This window comes from Lygodium microphyllum, chromosome 14 (genome assembly GCF_053477565.2).
Source record: "Lygodium microphyllum isolate KBCC chromosome 14, Lygodium_microphyllum_v1.1.10, whole genome shotgun sequence".
Classification (NCBI taxonomy): Eukaryota; Viridiplantae; Streptophyta; class Polypodiopsida; order Schizaeales; family Lygodiaceae; genus Lygodium; species Lygodium microphyllum.
This window is the reverse complement of record NC_141148.1, coordinates 64,097,680-64,116,458: the sequence shown is the minus strand read 5'-3', so window position 1 is coordinate 64,116,458 and position 18,779 is coordinate 64,097,680. Positions and strand designations below refer to the sequence as shown.

Genomic DNA, 18,779 nt, shown 5'->3' with positions numbered 1-18,779 from the left:
CTGCCTTTGGATCTAATTGAGCATTCGATCTTGCTAAAATCTGATAAGTTTGTCCATCTCCTTACAAAATTTGGTCTCTATTTTTTATGTTTGGTGTTCTCAATGGTTCTCTCTTTTTTATTTTCTCAATTTTTCTTTATTTTTCTATGATAATCATCATTGTTTCCTCAAAGGTGTTCGGTTCTTTATTTCTTGATTTAGTTCTCACCTCTCCTTGTAACTTTTTCATAATATGTTTTATTTTTAGCATTTCGCATGTTCTCTCTCTTAGGCCTAGGGATGTGTTCCAACAATCCCAAAGTCGGCCGGTTGTGTTCTATGGCGAAAAATTATGTGGTCTGCTCTTCTTTTTTTTGGCAAGTTTCTATATTTCGCCAAGGTCCTCAGAAGTCTTGGACTCTTTGAATCGGTTAAGAAACACCTATTTAGTAGCTTTATGTTCCATAGGAACCTCATAATTTCTCAATCTTAGGCTTTTTTCATAATCTTCAAACCAATTTCTACCCTCATCCAACAACTGAATTTTCAGAATTTGAAGTTTCAAGGTCGAGTTAGTAATTCGTTGGATTATACATCCTAACTCCAATTTTTTGAGGAATAGTCAAGGATCCTCTCCTTTTTTTAATACCGTGAAATTTCTAAGAGGAACTAGCTATCAAAAATCAATCTCAAGCAATAACAATTCACAAATCCCAAACAAAGTCAAATTTTTCGCCACTCCTAAGCAGCGGGGGCACCAAAAAAGAGGTTTCACTAGTGGTGTTCGAAGAGAATCCTCTCACATGACCTGAAAACGAGACGACAAGGATTGCCAATAATGTAAATGACTTTTTCAAGATGCTACTTTCGTTTAGAAAACATCGACTAGACACAGCCAAACACTAGCTCACTCAATCCACAATCCAACTTTAATGCCAATCTTTTGACAAAAATGGGGGAGCCATATTACCCTAAACTTAATGGACCATTATCATACAAGAACCTCATCGTAAAAAATCTTTGGACTTTCAAGGCCATGTTTGGTTTTCATGGATGCAAGCTACTTTGAGACTAATGCCACTTAAAAGTTGTCAATGAGAGCAGGATTTAAACACCCAGGAAATGTCAGATAAGTGCCAAATGATGCAAGTTAAAAGCAAGCGAGTGGACGTACAGTGGGTTGATTCCATTGATGGGTGTTGAGGTATAGGAACTTAGTCACATTGGCAAGGGTTAGGGTGGAGCCCAATGTGTTGGAGGTCTAGAGCGTCGACCTCGTCTACTAGAAACTCAAGCATTAGAGCGTGCCAAAGTAGATCTCACATGGAACGGCTTGATGGTGTCCGAAGACAGCTTGTGGTCCGCCGTACCTCTAAATCCAGCCATTTGATCTAGAGACATCATACATGTGAATATCTCTTGCAACTCCTGGTCGCACAAATAGACAATAAAGCACAGTAATATACTGGAAAAAATGATGCTAATGAAAAAGCATATTCTAAAGTACCCTTAAAAGTGATTTATCAACAAATTAAGTAGGCAAATGCAGTAAGTACGACCCAATCTATGGTCCCATTTCAATCTCATGGCACAACTCCATGTACAATACAAGGTCTATAGATAGGTCACCGTAGAAGGAGGACTCCACTTTGTTCTCAAAGAATTCTTGGTCTCCTGTCTTTTTGTCATCGTTCTTGCCTCCTCTACATGCTCCAAGCCCTCTTCAACCTCCACCCTCTGCATTATCGACCCCTCTACACTTGCATACTCTCCTCGTCTACGCTGGGAACATTGCTTTTCATCATACACTCTCGTACTCCGAGGAGCTAACTGCACAACATACCACCATTGAGGTGGTGAGGGATTTGGATAGAAAATTACACTTTGAAAAATAAAGATCTTGCTCCAACAAAATTTGTGTGACCCTCCTCTTCTCACAATCAAGACTTGAGATAACCAAGATAAGGGACTCTACTCCATAAGCTACCCTTCTTTTATAGTTTTCTCCTTCCCTTACATGTGACATGCTTTTTCAAAAGCATTTAAGCTTTTTATTTACGTTTTTCTCAATGAAAAGGATTAAGCTTTTCTTTACATTTTGGTGCTTTTGCTTCAAAGGTAGGCTGCCACACTTAAGCGTCTCCCCTTTAATTTCCTTCTCCTTCCTTTATCCTTGATGCGACTACATCATCTCTTGTTTTGAGCTACTATATTTTATAGCTCAGTAGTAACAATAGCCATACCACCCTGCATAACTCCAATGCACCAATACCAAATAGAGTCCCTGCATGATTGCGCATGTAGCCCCCAGGAAACATGATAAGCAGCCTTGCCTACCTTTCACTTCTCTATGTGCTAGTTGTCTATACACCATTTCAATTCCTTCGATAAGCACTTGTGATGCTGCAACCTATTTTACGTCACTTGATGTTGACCAACCAAATCACAATCATCTTTACAATGATAGTCCACCCCATAACCACAAAAAACACTTCGTCAAAAGCTTGGCTGCTACAACCAAAAAGCACACCATCATCCTCCATGAACGCGTGAGCAACCTTTCAAGCAACTTGATGATGATACACTTCTATGATATGACAATTATAGTTCCACTCCTTGGAAGGTGCACTAATGTGTCCTCCAATCAAGCGGCTGGCCTTTCATTCCACAAAACATCCAGTCTTCCTCATCATACTCATTACAACAACACATATTTTATTCATGACCACAACTATAAATGGCCCCATTTCTCCTCCTTGTGATTATACTTGCTCATTGGAAGACTCCAAGATCAATCGCTTCATCCAAAAATTGCCACCATCTCTTGAGCCATCATTATGCTCTTTCAAAACACTCACCTATCCAATGTCCTTGAAACCAAGTTCAAAGATAGCATTGCCACCCTCCATGATCTTCATCATACTCTTTGAGTCTAGCTCAACCACCAAAACAATTAAATTGCTCTCCCCAACGAGTTTTTTGACCCTCTTCATCTCCTATTAGAGTCATTATTGGATCACTTTACTAGTCCACAACTTTAAGAAGGAAACTCACTTGCTTATAATAATCAAACAAGTGGGGACCCTTGAATTTGATGAATGCCTCCTTCAGTATGGGTCACCGGTGCATAACATGCATCATCCCTTCACATCTCCTTTTCTTAATGCAATGTGCCTATTCGAAAAATATGCTTTGAGAATGTACTTAATGCCCAGTTATATATGAGTTTGAGAAGAAGTGCAAAGTCGAAATTTATGCCATGCAATCATGCAAGCAATGTCATACACAAAAAAAAATGATTACATCGATAGGATTAGTTCTTAGCCTATCTATAAGTGCATGTGAGTTATGCAAGACACAAATATAATTTCTTAATTACTTTATGATCCTTAACCTCACCTCTCAACTCTCAGAGAAAGAAAAAAAATGCACACTGCTCCACCCACCCAAATCTCACAAGCACTCGTGAAAATAATGGTCCTCAAGATGTTGACTAGACAAACAACCCATCTCACAATTGCAAGTGTCCTTCACGACCCTCAATCTCACCCAACCACCTTTTCCATTGAACCTGAGGTTCCTAATTTGGTGATGAAAATCCCAACTCTCGTGTGTGCAAAGAATCATGTGTGCACAATGAAGGTGCTCTCTCAGGTACGTGTGTATCTAAGATTTATAACATATAGTTGTAGTGGGCATCATGTCATGCTAGTGCTCAATGATGGTGCAAAAAATGCATCAACCCATCCCATGGCATGGAAGTAATTGAGCAAATCAGTAGATGACTCCCAAGTGCAATGTATTTGACAAGTGCAACGTGATGTGCTCGTGAACCCAAAAATCCTATGATGTGCAAAGATATCGGCAAGAAAATATACATGTTTTAGGATGTCTAGTAACTACCATCAAATCCTGCTCCGATTTGTCTCGAAAAACACCAATCTCAACCAAGGCTATCAATTTTTCACACTCACAAATCCAAAATAATGACACAAAAAATTCCTAATCTGAACAAACTCAAAACCCTTCCAGCTACAAAACAACAAAACAACCAGTTACACAAATGACTAAACTACAAAAATCCTACCTATCTAAAGTTTTTATAGGGATTTTCAGTTTTTGCAAAAGTGCCTAACAACACAATACAAATAAAACAAATCCGAATTGTGGATTAAGTACATGTAGATAAATGCTCAATGTTACTAAAGCTCAACATAGACATGTGGGAAGAGCTTGAACAAAGTTGTAACACTCACAACAACCTACAAGAGATAGAGATGGATATAGTTCATACACACTCCATCTAGGGTTCTAAATAAACTTGACATCTAGCACGAAGATGATGGAAACAAAATCAATTTATTGGTTCAAACACCAAGTGCGCAATTTTGCCCTTCTCTCCATGAATTCTTACCCTTACAAGTATCGGCATTGCCCATTGCCAAATAGATCAATGCAACTACAAATACTATAAGGATTGATATGCTATATAAGCATTATGAAAATAACCCTCATGTTTTTCTTCCTAAAAATGGTGGATTTTATACAATTCTCCATGAAATGCCACCTAATTTAAAGTTCATCTATCTGTGATTATTTTACTCTTCCAACAACCAAATTTGCATACAATTGGTACGATTTTTGAGTTATATGATAACTAAGTTGCGGCAATCCAAAACTAAAAATGTGTGTTTTGTTTCTACTAGAAAACATTGTTGTAGAGGTGGAAAAGTACTTCTATCACCTTTACAAAAATCTTCATGACCTTTATGTAATGAAAATAGTTATACTTTTTGAGTCCATGGATCAATATATCATCACATAGGTTCTTTGCTTTCAAATGAGAATGAACAACAAATGCCAAAGTTTGCACAACTTTACGAGCTATCAAATCGCATGGGGGTTATGTCTAGAAACTTATTAAAGGGCCTTCAATAGATGATGCATGACCATAATGTTTATGCCAAAGCATTTAGAGTAATGGGTACAAACTTACAAACTAATCCTTGTATGAAAATAAGGATGACAATTTATGAGAATTGGTCCACTTCCAGACTATATTCTGTTCCAACTATGAGTGAAATTGTTGCAATCATGCATAGGCAAGGTGATGATGACACAATGGACCATTGCAATATTCAAGTTTGCACTCGATAAGGATATTTGATTACTATATCTAACTTGCATAAGGCATATATTCTTCTATTTCCAAATGGAGAGAATGGATGGCATATTCGAGTTCCTCATAGATATGTGGATCCTCAAATAAGTGTTGAAAATCTCACAAACAAAGATTGTGCTAATCAAATGCAATATGATCCTTTTCAACTTCAGATTCACAATGAAACTAATGCATCTCTCTTACATGGTGGTTGCTTGCTGCAATAATACATTGTTGATGCTTATAATAGCATTGATCAATGTAGATTAGCTCGGTGTCATCATAGTTAAACAACTCTATGAACTAAAATGTACAAAGGGACTGGTAGATATGGTGAATTCAGTGGATGCGCCTGAGACCAATATATGTTGGTATATGTTGGACTTGCTATGGGCAAGAAAATAGTATTTCCATCTTCTTTACAGGAGGACCCACATTCATGTACAAATTATATCATGATGCTATGGCAATTGTGCATAGTAAAGGAAGCTTGATTTATTTATTTCTATGACATGTAATCCTAAGCGGCAAGAAATGAAGGACACTTTGTTGCTTGGGAAATTTCCATATGATCAACTAGATTTAACTACGACAATTTTCCATGAGAAACATAAGGACATTATGAAATTTGATAGTGAAAAATGAACTATTCGATAAGGTTTCTAGATATATATTTGTTATAAAGTTTCAAAAGAGGGGTATACCTCATTCACACACACTCTTGATATTGGAGCCACATTTTAAGTCATTAGAACCACTCCATTATGATAGATTGATGTGTGCCGAGCTTTTTGACAAGTAAAAATTTCCATCTTTGTATGAAATTATCTTTAAATCCAGCATTTATGGTCCATACACGATGTTTAATGGAAGAAGTCCTTGCCTAAGGGATGGCCAATGCATAAAACAATATCCAAAGAAGTTTGTGCATGCAACTATAGTTTGATAACACTATTTATCCGCTATATAGACATCTTGAGATGATGGGAAAAAGCTTAATACCAAGGGTAACATCTTAGATAATTGATGGGTTGTGCCTTACAATCTTTATTTGAGTTCCAAGTATAATGATCATATGAATGTAGAGGTGTGCTCGATGATTGCAGTAATAAAATATTTATACAATTACAATTATTAGGTTCATGATAGTGCAACTATTAGATTTACAACTAGGCATGGTTCTACATCCAATGTGAATGACATGCAGAATATTGATGAATTCGAGAGCTATTTAGATGCACAATATGTATAAGCTTTCGAAGCATGTTGGCATATATGTAAATACAAACTTCATGATGAGAAACCTGATATTAAATGATTGCAAATTCATTTACCTAGAGAAAATATTGTTGCTTTTTGTGACTCTCATAATAATCACAATATCACCCAAAATGAGAATGCCAAGTTCACTTCTAATTGCCTCTATGTTGTTCTATAATTTGTGGTAAGGTAATATATCATTGTTTTGAAACTTATACAAAACATGTGAGTGACTATGAATGAAGATCACTTTATTGCATAGTTGTAGGATATTGGTAATGGAAAAGGTTCAACACATAGTAATGACATGTTGTAAATTTCATCTACAATGTTATTGGATGGAGGGTCAATGCAAGACTTGATTGATTTTGTCTATTAGGATGTATGTCGCACATATGATTATGCATTCTTATTTAGTGAATGTGTCATTCTTGAGCCTCGCAATAGCGAGGTGGAAAATTTAAATAACCATGCATTGCACTTGATGTCAAGTTAGACAATAATTCAATGCTAATTTTGTAAATAAAATAGAAGAAACCTGCCTCTTGTAACATCTTAATTTCCCTTGATCTAAGTAGAGGTATTCCTTCCCATATCTTAATACTAAAAGTAAATGCTCTGATAATGTTGCTAAGAAATTCGAATCCTTCCAAAGGTTTGTGCAATGGTATAAGACTTATATGCAATGCATTTAACAACAAGGTAATTGAAGCATAGATAATAACATGAACAAATATTTGGGAGAGAGTGCTTATTCCAAGAACAACTTTCATCTCAACCATATTACAACTCCCTTTCTCCATGAAACATATGCAATTCCCTATCCCATTTAGCATATGTAATGACAATTAACAAATCTCAAGGACAAATATTATCATATTTAGGGTTTTATCTAAAAACTCTAGTCTTTACTCATAGATAACTCTATATTGCATTCTCAAGAGTGAAGTCACTAGACAAAGTGAAAGTTTTGCTTCATGACACATAGAATATGGTAAATGCTACCATCAACATTGTGTACAAGGTTTGTCTTACCTTCCTTTTCCCTTACTAATTTTGATTCAAAATATGTATACTCAAAAGTTTTGACACCATTAAACTTATTTTCTTTGCATATTTGTTTACATATGGACAAATGCATTTTGAAAATGGTAGTACAAGCTCTCATTCTCTATTAAGTAGTGTAATCTTTATTTTCCAACTCTATGTACTTATTTGTCTCTAAATATACTCAGTACGTGTAATTAATAACTTTATTACTATCAGTCTTAGAATATTTAAATATTAAAACATGATTATATTTAGTATTTTCTTTGGTTATTCATTTACACCATACAAAGTATTGTAAGATTTCATTTTTTTAAGACTTATAAGTTATTTGAATCTGAATTCTCTACATCAAGTTTTATTTCAATTTAACTATCATCAAAGTTGTTATCTTTGTTCTCTTATTTGTTTTTGTTTTTAATTATTTTTTATTTTTAAAAATCAAATTGATTATCTTTGTTTATTTGCTTTTTTATATATTCTTTGTTTCGAATGTGTATTATCTTTATTGTTAAGATTATTAAAAGATTGATAATAAATCTTAATTTTTGATTATTTTTTATAAATATATTTTTTTACATGACCTAATCTGTCTTTCAATATTATTGTGCCTCACCTTATCAAATGCAATTGCAAGAGACATTATGACCATTAGCAACAGATAATACTATCCATAGATCTCTTAAGAGGATAATTGAAAGATTACCAATAGATGGATTTACCAATGGAAACTCTCCTTTGTATTTAGAGTATTTAGAGATTTTGTATTATGGTTATATCCAGTGCCACTATCACTACAAAGATATAAGGGAATAGCGACGGGCAGTTCCGACGCAAATTAGCGATGACACAAATAGCAACGATGCTTAGACAAAAAAAAAAGGGCCGAAACCTGAGCGCGATATTTTGCCGCAAAGAGTGAAAGAGAGAGCAAAATAGATCGTGCATTTGGGAGGGAGAGGGAGAGAAAGAGAGAGAATGAGAGCTTCTCACCACCACTGCTGCCGTTCACAAAGAAGAGGAGGAAGTGCACGAAGGGCAAAGAGGAGCCGCCGTCGCGAAGAGGAGATGAAGAAACCATCCTTGGGCCTTTGCGGTGAGTGCATTGCTCCCTCTTGGTTTGTTTTTGTTCTTTCTTCTTTTCTTTTGTTTGTTTTTATTGAGAATGAGGTGCATTGAGGGAGAAAGAGAGGAAATGAGAGAGGGATAAGAAGAAAAAAGAAGAAAGAAAGAACGAGAGGGAATAAACATGAAACATAATAAAGAAAGAGAGAAATAAAGAGAGAGAGGGAGGGAGAGAGGAGAATGAACGAGAAAACACGAGGGTGTAGAGAAAAACAAAGAGAGGGTTTGTTCTTGTTCTTTAATTTCTTCTTTTCTTGTTTGTTTTTTTTTGCAATGATGTGCATTGAGGGAGAAAGTGAGAAAATGAGATAAGAAATGAGAGAGGGCAGAGAATGTGGTGCATTGAGGGATAACGGTAGGAAATGAGAGAGGGAGAATAAGAGAGAATAAGAGAGAGATTGAGAGAGAGAGAGAGAGAGAGAGAGAGAGAGAGAGAGAGAGAGATAAAGGAAATAAGAGAGGGAGAAGAAGAAAGGAAGAGGAAGAGAGAAATGGCCATTACATCTATTGTAATCTCGTGTTATGAAATTGTTGAGCAATATATGAAAGCTGGGATGGTAGTAGTAGTAGTAGTAGTAATAGTAGTAGTAGTAGTAGTAGTAGTAGTAGTAGTAGTAGTAGTAGTAGTAGTAGTAGTAGTAGTAGTAGTAGTAGTAGTAGTAGTAGTAGTAGTAGTAGTAGTAGTAGTAGTAGTAGTAGTAGTAGTAGTAGTAGTAGTAGTAGTAGTAGTAGTAGTAGTAGTAGTAGTAGTAGTAGTAGTAGTAGTAGTAGTAGTAGTAGTAGTAGTAGTAGTAGTAGTAGTAGTAGTAGTAGTAGTAGTAGTAGAGAGAGAGAGAGAGAGAGAGAGAGAGAGAGAGAGAGATTTTGTTAAAGGTACACCTTGGGTGTGTTTGACGCATCAGGAAGGCACGGAAAGCCTATGTCTCCAAGCCTGGTAAAGCGAAATAGAGATTGGACTTGGAGGTGAATGAATGGTTTTCTTGACATGCTTTGTGCTACCTTCTCTATGCTATGCATATCAAGTCACATACAAAGGAAAAAAGGTAGCGAGGTCCGGTGCAATACCATGGGATGGGGAACATTCCGACGCTGCATTTAGAAGAGGACCAATTATCATGGCTAAAATCCCATGATTAGTATAAGATATGTTAGGTCTGTACTACTAATGGATTGTAAGTGGCCTGCATATTTTGCTATTTGGAGTGTAATTGTTGTTCATAATGCTTCTTCATTTGTGGCAGTTTGTACTACCGGTTGTGATCGCATGATGCCTTACTCCAGAAATACATGGGGCGATTTACACATTGCATGTAAATTTCTATCCAAACCCCTAACAACCTCGATGGTGATAATCGTGCCTTTAGCTCCCCGAAGTGCGAGAGTAAATGATGAAAGCAATGTTCTTAGCGTAGATGAGGACAATATGCAGATGGAGGGGTCAATATTGCAAGGGGTGGAGGCCCCCCAAAGCTTGGAGCATGTAGAGGAAGCAGAATCGGGTAACAACGATGGAAAGACAGGAGGCCAAAATTTCTTTGAGAATGAGGTGGACTCATCCTTTTGTGGTGACCTTTCTATCGACCTTCTAGTGTATGCGGAGTTGTGTCAGGAGATTGATATGGGACCATAGGCTACGTCGTACTTGAAGCATCCACCTACTTAATTGTTGATGAATCACTTATAAGGGTACTCTAGAATATGCATTTTAAGTAATATAATTTTTTTAAGAGTTATATTACCATGCTTTGCTTGAATCTTTATATTGATTATGCTAATATCAATTTTTGTCTATGCATGTGATCTTTGTGGATATTTGGACAGCACGATGAGTCAAGGGATGAGCAACGAGGAGCTATAGGAGATCTTTACACGTATGTCTCCAGATCAGATGGCTCAATTTAGAGATATGGTGGACTAGGAGCTGTCTCGGACACCATCAGACCGTTCCGTTAGATCTACTTCAGCACGCTCTTATGCTTCGATTTCCAGTAGATGAGGTCGATGCTCCAGACTCCAGACTTGGGCCAGACGAAGGGAGTGGTTTTGGGGGATGCTGTGGAGACATGGATGCAGTGAGTCCGCGGTCGGCTCGAGATACAGGTGCTACTCCTCGCGCTCATGCAGGTTCGAGAGAGGGCGGCTCAGGTGGTTGTTGTGGAGGTACCGATACAATGTCTCTGTCTCGTCGTTCTACTGGCACTTCAGCTTTTGCTCGGTCGTCCGCAGGTGGGACCCCTATGGGTGCTACTCCGAGAGATACCATCCCCATGGGTATACCATATATACAGGGGTCTCCTAGATATGCCCAGGAGCGCGTTCATAGGTGGGAGAGAGATATGACTGGAGTCATCATCATGAATGATGAGGGGAGGAGGGTAATGGCTCATATGAGAGAGTTGTGCCAACAAGTTTTTCGGCACAACACCTTGGCTCATTGGAAGAACATACCGGAGGGCAGCAAGGGCTACATAGTAGCATCCTTGCACGAGGAGTTTCCAGTATCCACCGCAGCAGATAGGTTTTATACAAGTTGGGTGATGGAGTGCATGCGTGCGTACATGTCACACAGATGATTGGGATGCACGCTAGGTACTTAAGATTGGAGCCTCAAATCCCAAGTGGCTAGACGTAGATTACTGGCACTGACTCAGAGAGGAGGCTACAGATTCTCCAGGACATTGGAGATAGCAGCACGAGGCAACGAGGGCATGATTGGAGGAGTAGTCCATCATCGTGGGAGTAGCGGCCGCATGACTTATTTAGAGGACTTTGTAAGTTTTTCTTTTATTCTTATTGCTTTAGTGACGGTTCTATAGCGTCACTAATAGCGATGATGGGGGCAATTTTTTTGGTGAACATTTTCGTCGCTTTGAATGTTGGTACGAGGCCTATATCTTGTAGTATATATTGTGCAAATAAATGATGACTATAGTATATACTGCTCATACATTAGGTGAATACCAAATGATTTGAGTAAATGGGAGTTTCAGGATCTCTTCTATTTCATTACTTTGCATAAGTTTAATCCAAAATCCACTAATTGCTCTACCAATGCTAGAGGTCAGCATATCATCACCCCAGGTAATACTTACACAAGTTTACTTCTAAAACTTTTGTTGCATAGAATACATTAAAAAAAACTATTATTTTTTAAATTTTAAAAATTTTCAAAGGTGTGATAGGCAATGCTGGTAGGCCACATGGTGTAACATAGTCTAAGAGGGGACGTAACATGTCACCCTTACATATTGTGTGCGACCCATGTTAACTTTCAAAAAATTCAAGTAGAAAAAGGAAGCTATCTTTCCAATTATTGATTTAGGATGATTCAGAAGAATGGATGTATAAGTCAAACTTATGTGAGGATGTGAACAATGTTATTGATTTCTTTTTAAATAATGAAGTTAAGAGATCACTTATTGTAATTGATGCATGATCAAAAAGTAAAACTATGTTTTTGAAGATGAAGTTATTTTTCCAATTTGATATGGGATAATGAATTTATCCTATAAACATTATATTTTTTATTCATTCGTATGGTTACGATATAGAAAATTGTAGTATGCACTAATCTTTTTATGGTACTTTAATATTATGATAAGTAGGGATATTGCTTGCATATTTGTATACAAGTACAAGTGTAAGTTTCATCCCAAACATCCCTCCAGTTCTTCAATCCCTTGCAATGCATAATGAGCTTGCAAGCTTTGGAGGATAAATATGGGCTAAGCAAGCGGGAGTGTGACTGGCTGCAACTCGTGATGCTTCCTTGCAAATCTAATTGGCCAACGTTTGTTGTGCAGAAAAATGACTCTATACTACTTGATATTGTGAGTCCTTCTGGGAAAGCATTGGCCTTATGTAAGAGTATGGATGACTACAAGACTCCTTCACCTGCAATTTTGATGGAACTGAAGCACAAATGGAAAAAGGATTCCCCCATGGTAACAATGAGTACTTGGAAGAGAAGAGCCAGTGGTGTGTGTCACCGTCCTTCAAGATTAATGTATTAAGATGGAGAATTCTCATCAGAAAGTTGCCATTGAGGACCAGGCTCTCAAAGAGGATTAGAGTTTCCCCGCTCTGCCCTTTCTGTGGGAAAGATGAGGAAATAGAAAAGCATGTCTTGTGCGCTTGCATGTAAGACCAATGTGGATGATCATCAAAAAGTGGCTGAAGAAGGTGAACTTGAGGTTTGAGTTTGGGATGGTGAATGCATTCTTTGCTAACCGCTCTAATTTTGATGATGACTCTTGGAATCTCATTAGTCTGGTAACTGGAGTAGTGTTGAAATTTATTTGGCATAAGCGAAATAATATGGTATTTAGAAGAAGAGAAGTTGAGCTTCCCAATAACAACCTTAACTAGCTTAGAATTGAAGTCCTTACGGTTGTAGGTAGCTCCATGAAGAAGTCTTGGATACATAAGCTCTTTTGGAGGAAGTTAAGCATGTTGGCTTGAAGCTTGCTGCATCTATTAGATGTACTCACTTTATCTTTTTTGGTTGAAATATAACTCTACCGCATTATTTAAAAAAAAGAACAAGTGTAAGTTAAATTTATGTGGTGAATTTGAGCAACATTTTTAGTTTAATTTTAAATACATGAATCATGTTTAAAAAATATTTAAATATATCAATACATTTATAAAGAATAAAATAACATGTATAAAGTCAAATGAGACGTGCATTAGGACATGAAGTACTCTGAGTATTACAGGTGTACAAATACATGAGACGTGTATTAAGACGCAAAGTATTCTAGTTATTTTATTGACATTGGTGCTTTTTTATCCAAGACAACACCGATATGAAATGCTGCAAAAATAGTGGTAGAAAACGCCAAGAGAATCGAAGCACACAGCGTCAAATTGCTTGTACGCATAAAACCTCTAGACTCCCCTTTGGAAGGTGTTGCAAGCAACCTGGAAATACCACCTTGCAAAAAAAAGGGACAGGCCTTGCTCCAAAAAAACGCGCACACACACACACACACACACACACAAACTTCCATGGAGGAGCCAGAGCTCGTGGCTTGGGCTGCCTCAATGAACGTATCTGACGGCATTCCAGGGACCTGCCTGGGTCACTCTCTCTCCATCTCGTCTTTCCCGAACTCTGGAGGGTACGCACACACCATTCTTTCTTGCATGCCAGCAAGTCGTCGCTCACGCTTGTATCTCGCATTTTCTGTTGTTTGAAGGCGAGGGCTAGGTGCTGTTCGGGACCTGAAAGAAGGGGAGCTTATTCTGACTGTGCCAAAGGACGCTCTCTTCAACGTGGACACTGCCAAGCAGGACCCTGCTTTTAGAACGGCTTGGCTGCAGTTTCCCAACTTGTCCTCTACACAGGTCAGAGTAATTTTACTATTATAATTGTTGGAAGGCGCTCTTTCGCATTGTCGGGTAGTCGCATTTTTATCAGGTAGTGGCATTTTTGTCAGTCAGTACCGTTTTCATTATTAGTCACTTGGAGGATTGTGCATGCGAGCTCGACTGTTAGAACATCCGTGTTTGTTGTGTCGATTTTTTGCTTGACTGTGACATGTGCAAACTGCCTATTACTGCTGCCTGATGAAGTCAGTTAGTTGAGGAGTTACATGGGTAAGCTACAGTGTTCCGGTTGGATATTAATTGAGGTCACTCTGAAGCATAAATACAGATGCCACCTTTGGTTGATTCTTGCCCCAACACTTGCGACTCTTTGAGAGAGCAGTAATGACATACACACCTTGTGCTAGCTTGTAAGTAGCCAGTACGATGAAACAAATACTACTTTGGAAGCTGAGTGAGCAATTTCATCGTGAGAAAATGAAGGCTTAGATGTTTGCTATGCTCCATGTTGATGTAAGTGTTCTTAGGTCGTGGAGTTTACATCGTCAAAAGTCCAAGATGCATGCCCCCAACATAGGCCACTGGTCACAGGGGGTGAATGGCTCTAATGGTCAAGGAGTCACTAGTTGTGAAGCACAAAAAACGAGGGACCCTAAAGGCTCATTTGTGCCTATCTCTTGTACCACTATCACACTTGAACTCTAGGCCCTTGGTAGTCTCATCCACACATCAAGTGGTATGGGTTGTTAATTGTATGGGACATCAACTCTTGCAATATAAGCTTGGCCTAGCATGTTGCCAATCCTAGGCTCAGGGCTAAGCATGAGTTGGCTATACGGGTTGGGGGTGAGCTTGATATCTATTCCAGAATGTTATGCTTGTATGGCTTCTTTCATGAGGTTGGATCTGTGGGGGTTCTGCATTGATATTAGAGCAATGACATGCTTTCTACCATGTGCCATACTGAAATGCACAAAAGTATTGAAAGCTCATGGGATTGTGATGGTCAAATCGAGTAGGTCTACTCCAATTGATGGTATCAGACACTACTAGGGGTAAACTAGGCATGAAGACCACATGCAAGTAAGTGGTCAATATGCTGAGTTTTTCTCTTATGTGATACTTGTGGGTAGTGGCAGATGTTGGTGATGGCCTGATGGTGCATGGTGATTGCGTGAAATTTTCTCCCATTTTCTACTTGAAGTGTATGTGCTTCATTTGACACAGGTGCAGGAGGAGATACATGCTAGAGAGGGTGAATATTTCGCTTTTGTTATTTTTACTTTCTTTTTGGAGGGCAGTGGCTATAGCAAATGCAGTCGATGAATGCTGAATGAAGCTTGCTGCTGTTGATGATTAGACTGCTTCAAGATGCAGAAGAGCATATGAATGATGTCTGCTTCTTGTAGAGCACCCGCCCACCAAAACGTAGTGATATGTGGATTGCTAGTTGGTTGAAGATTGCAAAGATGATGTCACCAGCAGATAGGGATCTCCTTGATGCAAAAGTGCAGTTATTGTGAAGAAATGGTTGAACAGAGATGGAGAAATCAAAGCATATGACAAACACAGTGAATAATAGGATGCAAGATGAAGAGAACTCAGTGTGTATGATACAATGGGCCTCAAACCTTTGTGTCTCAGGTGGACTGGGTGTGAGGTGAGTCGGAGACATAGGACTCAAACCTTTGTGCCTTGGGTGGACTAGGGATGAGGTGAGTTGGAAAGGAGTCAGAGACACTGATCACAGCTCCGAGAGTGTGATGTACTTTGAATGGATCCTGAAAAACAGGAGGCTGTCTCTGATGATATTTGAGTGATGGTGGTGGCCATTGCCAGTGTGTCAGCCCAGATTTCTTAAAACACAGATTTGGTTGCTGGTGATAATGTCAGCTGGTCAAATCAATAGGAGGAAATCATGCAGCGGCAGGGGGGACCTGCTTGGCTGGAAAATGTAGATGGCAGCAGGGTCTAGAGGACCTCTGGTAGCAAATGCAAGGCTGGAAATAGTGGATGACAGCTGTAGGAGTGTTACAGGATGCTGTGTGCCCTGGAACAGCAGCAAATGCAGCTACAAATGAAGGTGACGGCTGCTGGATGGGCCCAAACAAGTGCCAGCAAATTGGAAGATGAAAACACAGCCTGATAGGGGTGCCAAAACTTGTCGCCTGGCTGGGAAATGATGGCAGACAGCTGGGCTATGTGTCTCTAATGCCAAAGATGTGAAGGAACCTGCCTGAATCAGATGACAAGGCTGTGGGACTATGTTGACAGCTGATGCAGCAGTCAGGAAAGCACCATAAATGGAGGTATTGACTGGGAGAGGGACGTAGACAGCAGTGGGCGTGGAGAGGGCTAGTGATAGCTAGCTAGAATGATGGAGTGAGGGATAAGGGTGTGAAAGTGTGCATTGGAGAGGGACACAAATATGATGTGAATAGAGAAGGAGACGAGAGGAATCGTAGTGAAAATGAAGGAACAAAATTGATGGAAAAGTGAATGATACAAGGCTTGTCTGACTCAGTGGAGTGTCAGTGAGAGTACCAAATTAAGATAGGGGGATAAGAAATATAATAATGAGGAGTGTTGGAACAATGTAAAGCCTTCCAATAAAAGGCAGCTTTGACCCCTAGAGGTATAGCAACCATTGTATACGTGCAATACAAAGGTAACATCTTCATGTCGGTACTCTTGTTATCCTATCTTGCAAAGTAGTACATTGCGCTATGAAAAATCCCTTCTTTATATATCTAATTGGAACCTATAAACTACTTCAACCCACTTTACATATATATAATCAGTTGAACAAACATTTCTTTAGTTTACACACTTCATGTAGGGTTTCGCATTGACAGCCCCAAAAAGGCCCGGTGTCCAAATTTTGGCCACTCTTTTAGTGAGCGTCTACATAGTGGTGCGCCACCCTGGACAGCTTATGCCTATAAATAGGCAGTCACTTCATTCATTCCACCCCACTTCAGTCATTCTTCACCCCTCTTCCTTTGTCATTTCGACACACCCCTCTTCTCCCTCTTGCATCTCCACTACCCTCACACTCCTTTAGGTGGGCATTGTGGTTCGTGGTGGGCATCTATCTCTCTCCTCCAGCAATACAATCTTCTCTCTCATCCTGACGTCATCTTAGGCCAACTTGCCATTTGCATTTGGTTGCCTAGAGGATTCCCCACATCCTTGGCATTAGTCTCCATCATTTGGCATCATCCCTTTCCCTGTGTTTGCGGCATCCGGAGGCTCTCCACCAGTTAGAGTTAGCTCATCAGTCTAGTGACTTGCTCAGATTTATGTTTTGGCATCTGGAAGCCTGTCAGTCCCTAGCACCTGGCGACAACATCCTTACACTTGGTGACCTTCCTTGCATCAATTGTTAGCGTTTGGGCTGTTCTTGATTTGCGTTTTGCTGCCCAAGTCATCTCCTCGGCATCAAAGGACTACGGTTCACCCCCTCAATAGTTAGTGATCATCTTTTTCATCTCCCCGGCATCAAAGGACAGCGATTTGCTCCCTCAACAATTGGTGGTCATCTTCTTCATCCTTGATGGCATTAGAGGATTGTGGTTCGCTCCCTCAACAGTTGTCCTTCACCTTCCAATGATTATTTTCATAGCCCATTGCTCAGAGGACTATGTTTCGCTTCCTTCACCGTGCAGATTCCCACAGGTGCTACCACTTGATTGAGAAAGGACAGTGCAGTTATCTACTGAGCTTTGGCTCCACTGTATCTGCTTTTCTTCTCATAGCATGATTTACTGCCTCATCACCGTGTTCTTTTGTGTTTCTGAGTTTCTCTTCTCTCTCAGTGTTTGCTATACACATTTTGTTTCTTCCTGCAAACCCTATTCTCTCTTTGGTCTCTTTGTCATTTTCTGGACATGGTATCAGAGTATACCTATTTTCTTGGCAAATCTATCTAGGGATTCTAATGTAAAAAGCATATGGTCATGATTGATCACTATCCAAAAACTATCAACATATTCTCCTTAGGTCATCTTACTCTTGTGTCTTAACATGGTAAATACCCCATGGATGATCCACTCATGTATATGAGAACAAGAAGGGGTGATTATAAGAAAAAGTTTGGTAACTCTACTTTTTCCCTTTGTTCTTTTCATTATGCTTCTAATAGTCAGAATGAGTTTGGTGCTTCATCTTTTTTGCATTCAGTATCTTCTTAAAATTAATTCAATGTAACTTTAAAAACCCACCTATCCCATTCACTCCTTCTACTAGATCACCATTAGCATTCACACCTTTCACTTTCGCATATTAGTCCCCACATGGTTTTACACACACGACATTGGGGGGTCCATCACACATGGGTATAGCTTTTAGGACCTCTACACCTATCCTTGGTAGTGCTCATGCATCTTTGGGAGAGACTTAACCTCCATCTTTTATACCTTTGGGTTACACCCAACATGGGTTCCTCCCCCTACTTACCTACATGTAGATCAACTGGTACCATAGTTTGCCACCATGGCATTACCTAGTGGATCGATTGGTCATTTTGTTGTGTCCTAGCCAACCTTTGGATAGGGCTTAGATGCTTTAGTGCCTCCACCTCCATCGGCATCCTTATGAGAACATTAATGTGCGAATGCCTCCACTATCAGTACTCTTATTTGACACCTCATGGTTCATCTTCTTCATTGGCCAAGCATGCTTTCTTTGACAAGATTTGTTTCAACGATTTTAACTACACCACTTGGGCGAATCTGATGAGATATGCACTTAACTATCGGAACCTATTGAACCTTGTGCAGGGGTTTGAACCCTAGCTCGATTTTGCACTTGTTCCATACAAGGTGGTTTGCTCTTGAAAGGCTAGGAATGCCTTTGCCATTGTTGAGTTGATGCA

General features: G+C 39.2%; 1 protein-coding gene across 1 annotated transcript in view; it reads left to right on the top strand.

Annotated features, from left to right (window-relative positions):
- The first annotated feature begins 13,488 nt into the window (after positions 1-13,488).
- SDG40 (SET domain group 40) overlaps positions 13,489-18,779 on the top strand; it is a 62,467-nt gene continuing 57,176 nt past the window's right edge. Inside the window, exons 1-2 of the mRNA XM_087692887.1 lie at positions 13,489-13,695; positions 13,774-13,921. Of these exons, the coding sequence (XP_087549013.1) occupies positions 13,583-13,695; positions 13,774-13,921 (261 nt within the window). The 5' untranslated portion in view covers positions 13,489-13,582. The remainder of the gene's footprint in view (positions 13,696-13,773; positions 13,922-18,779) is intronic.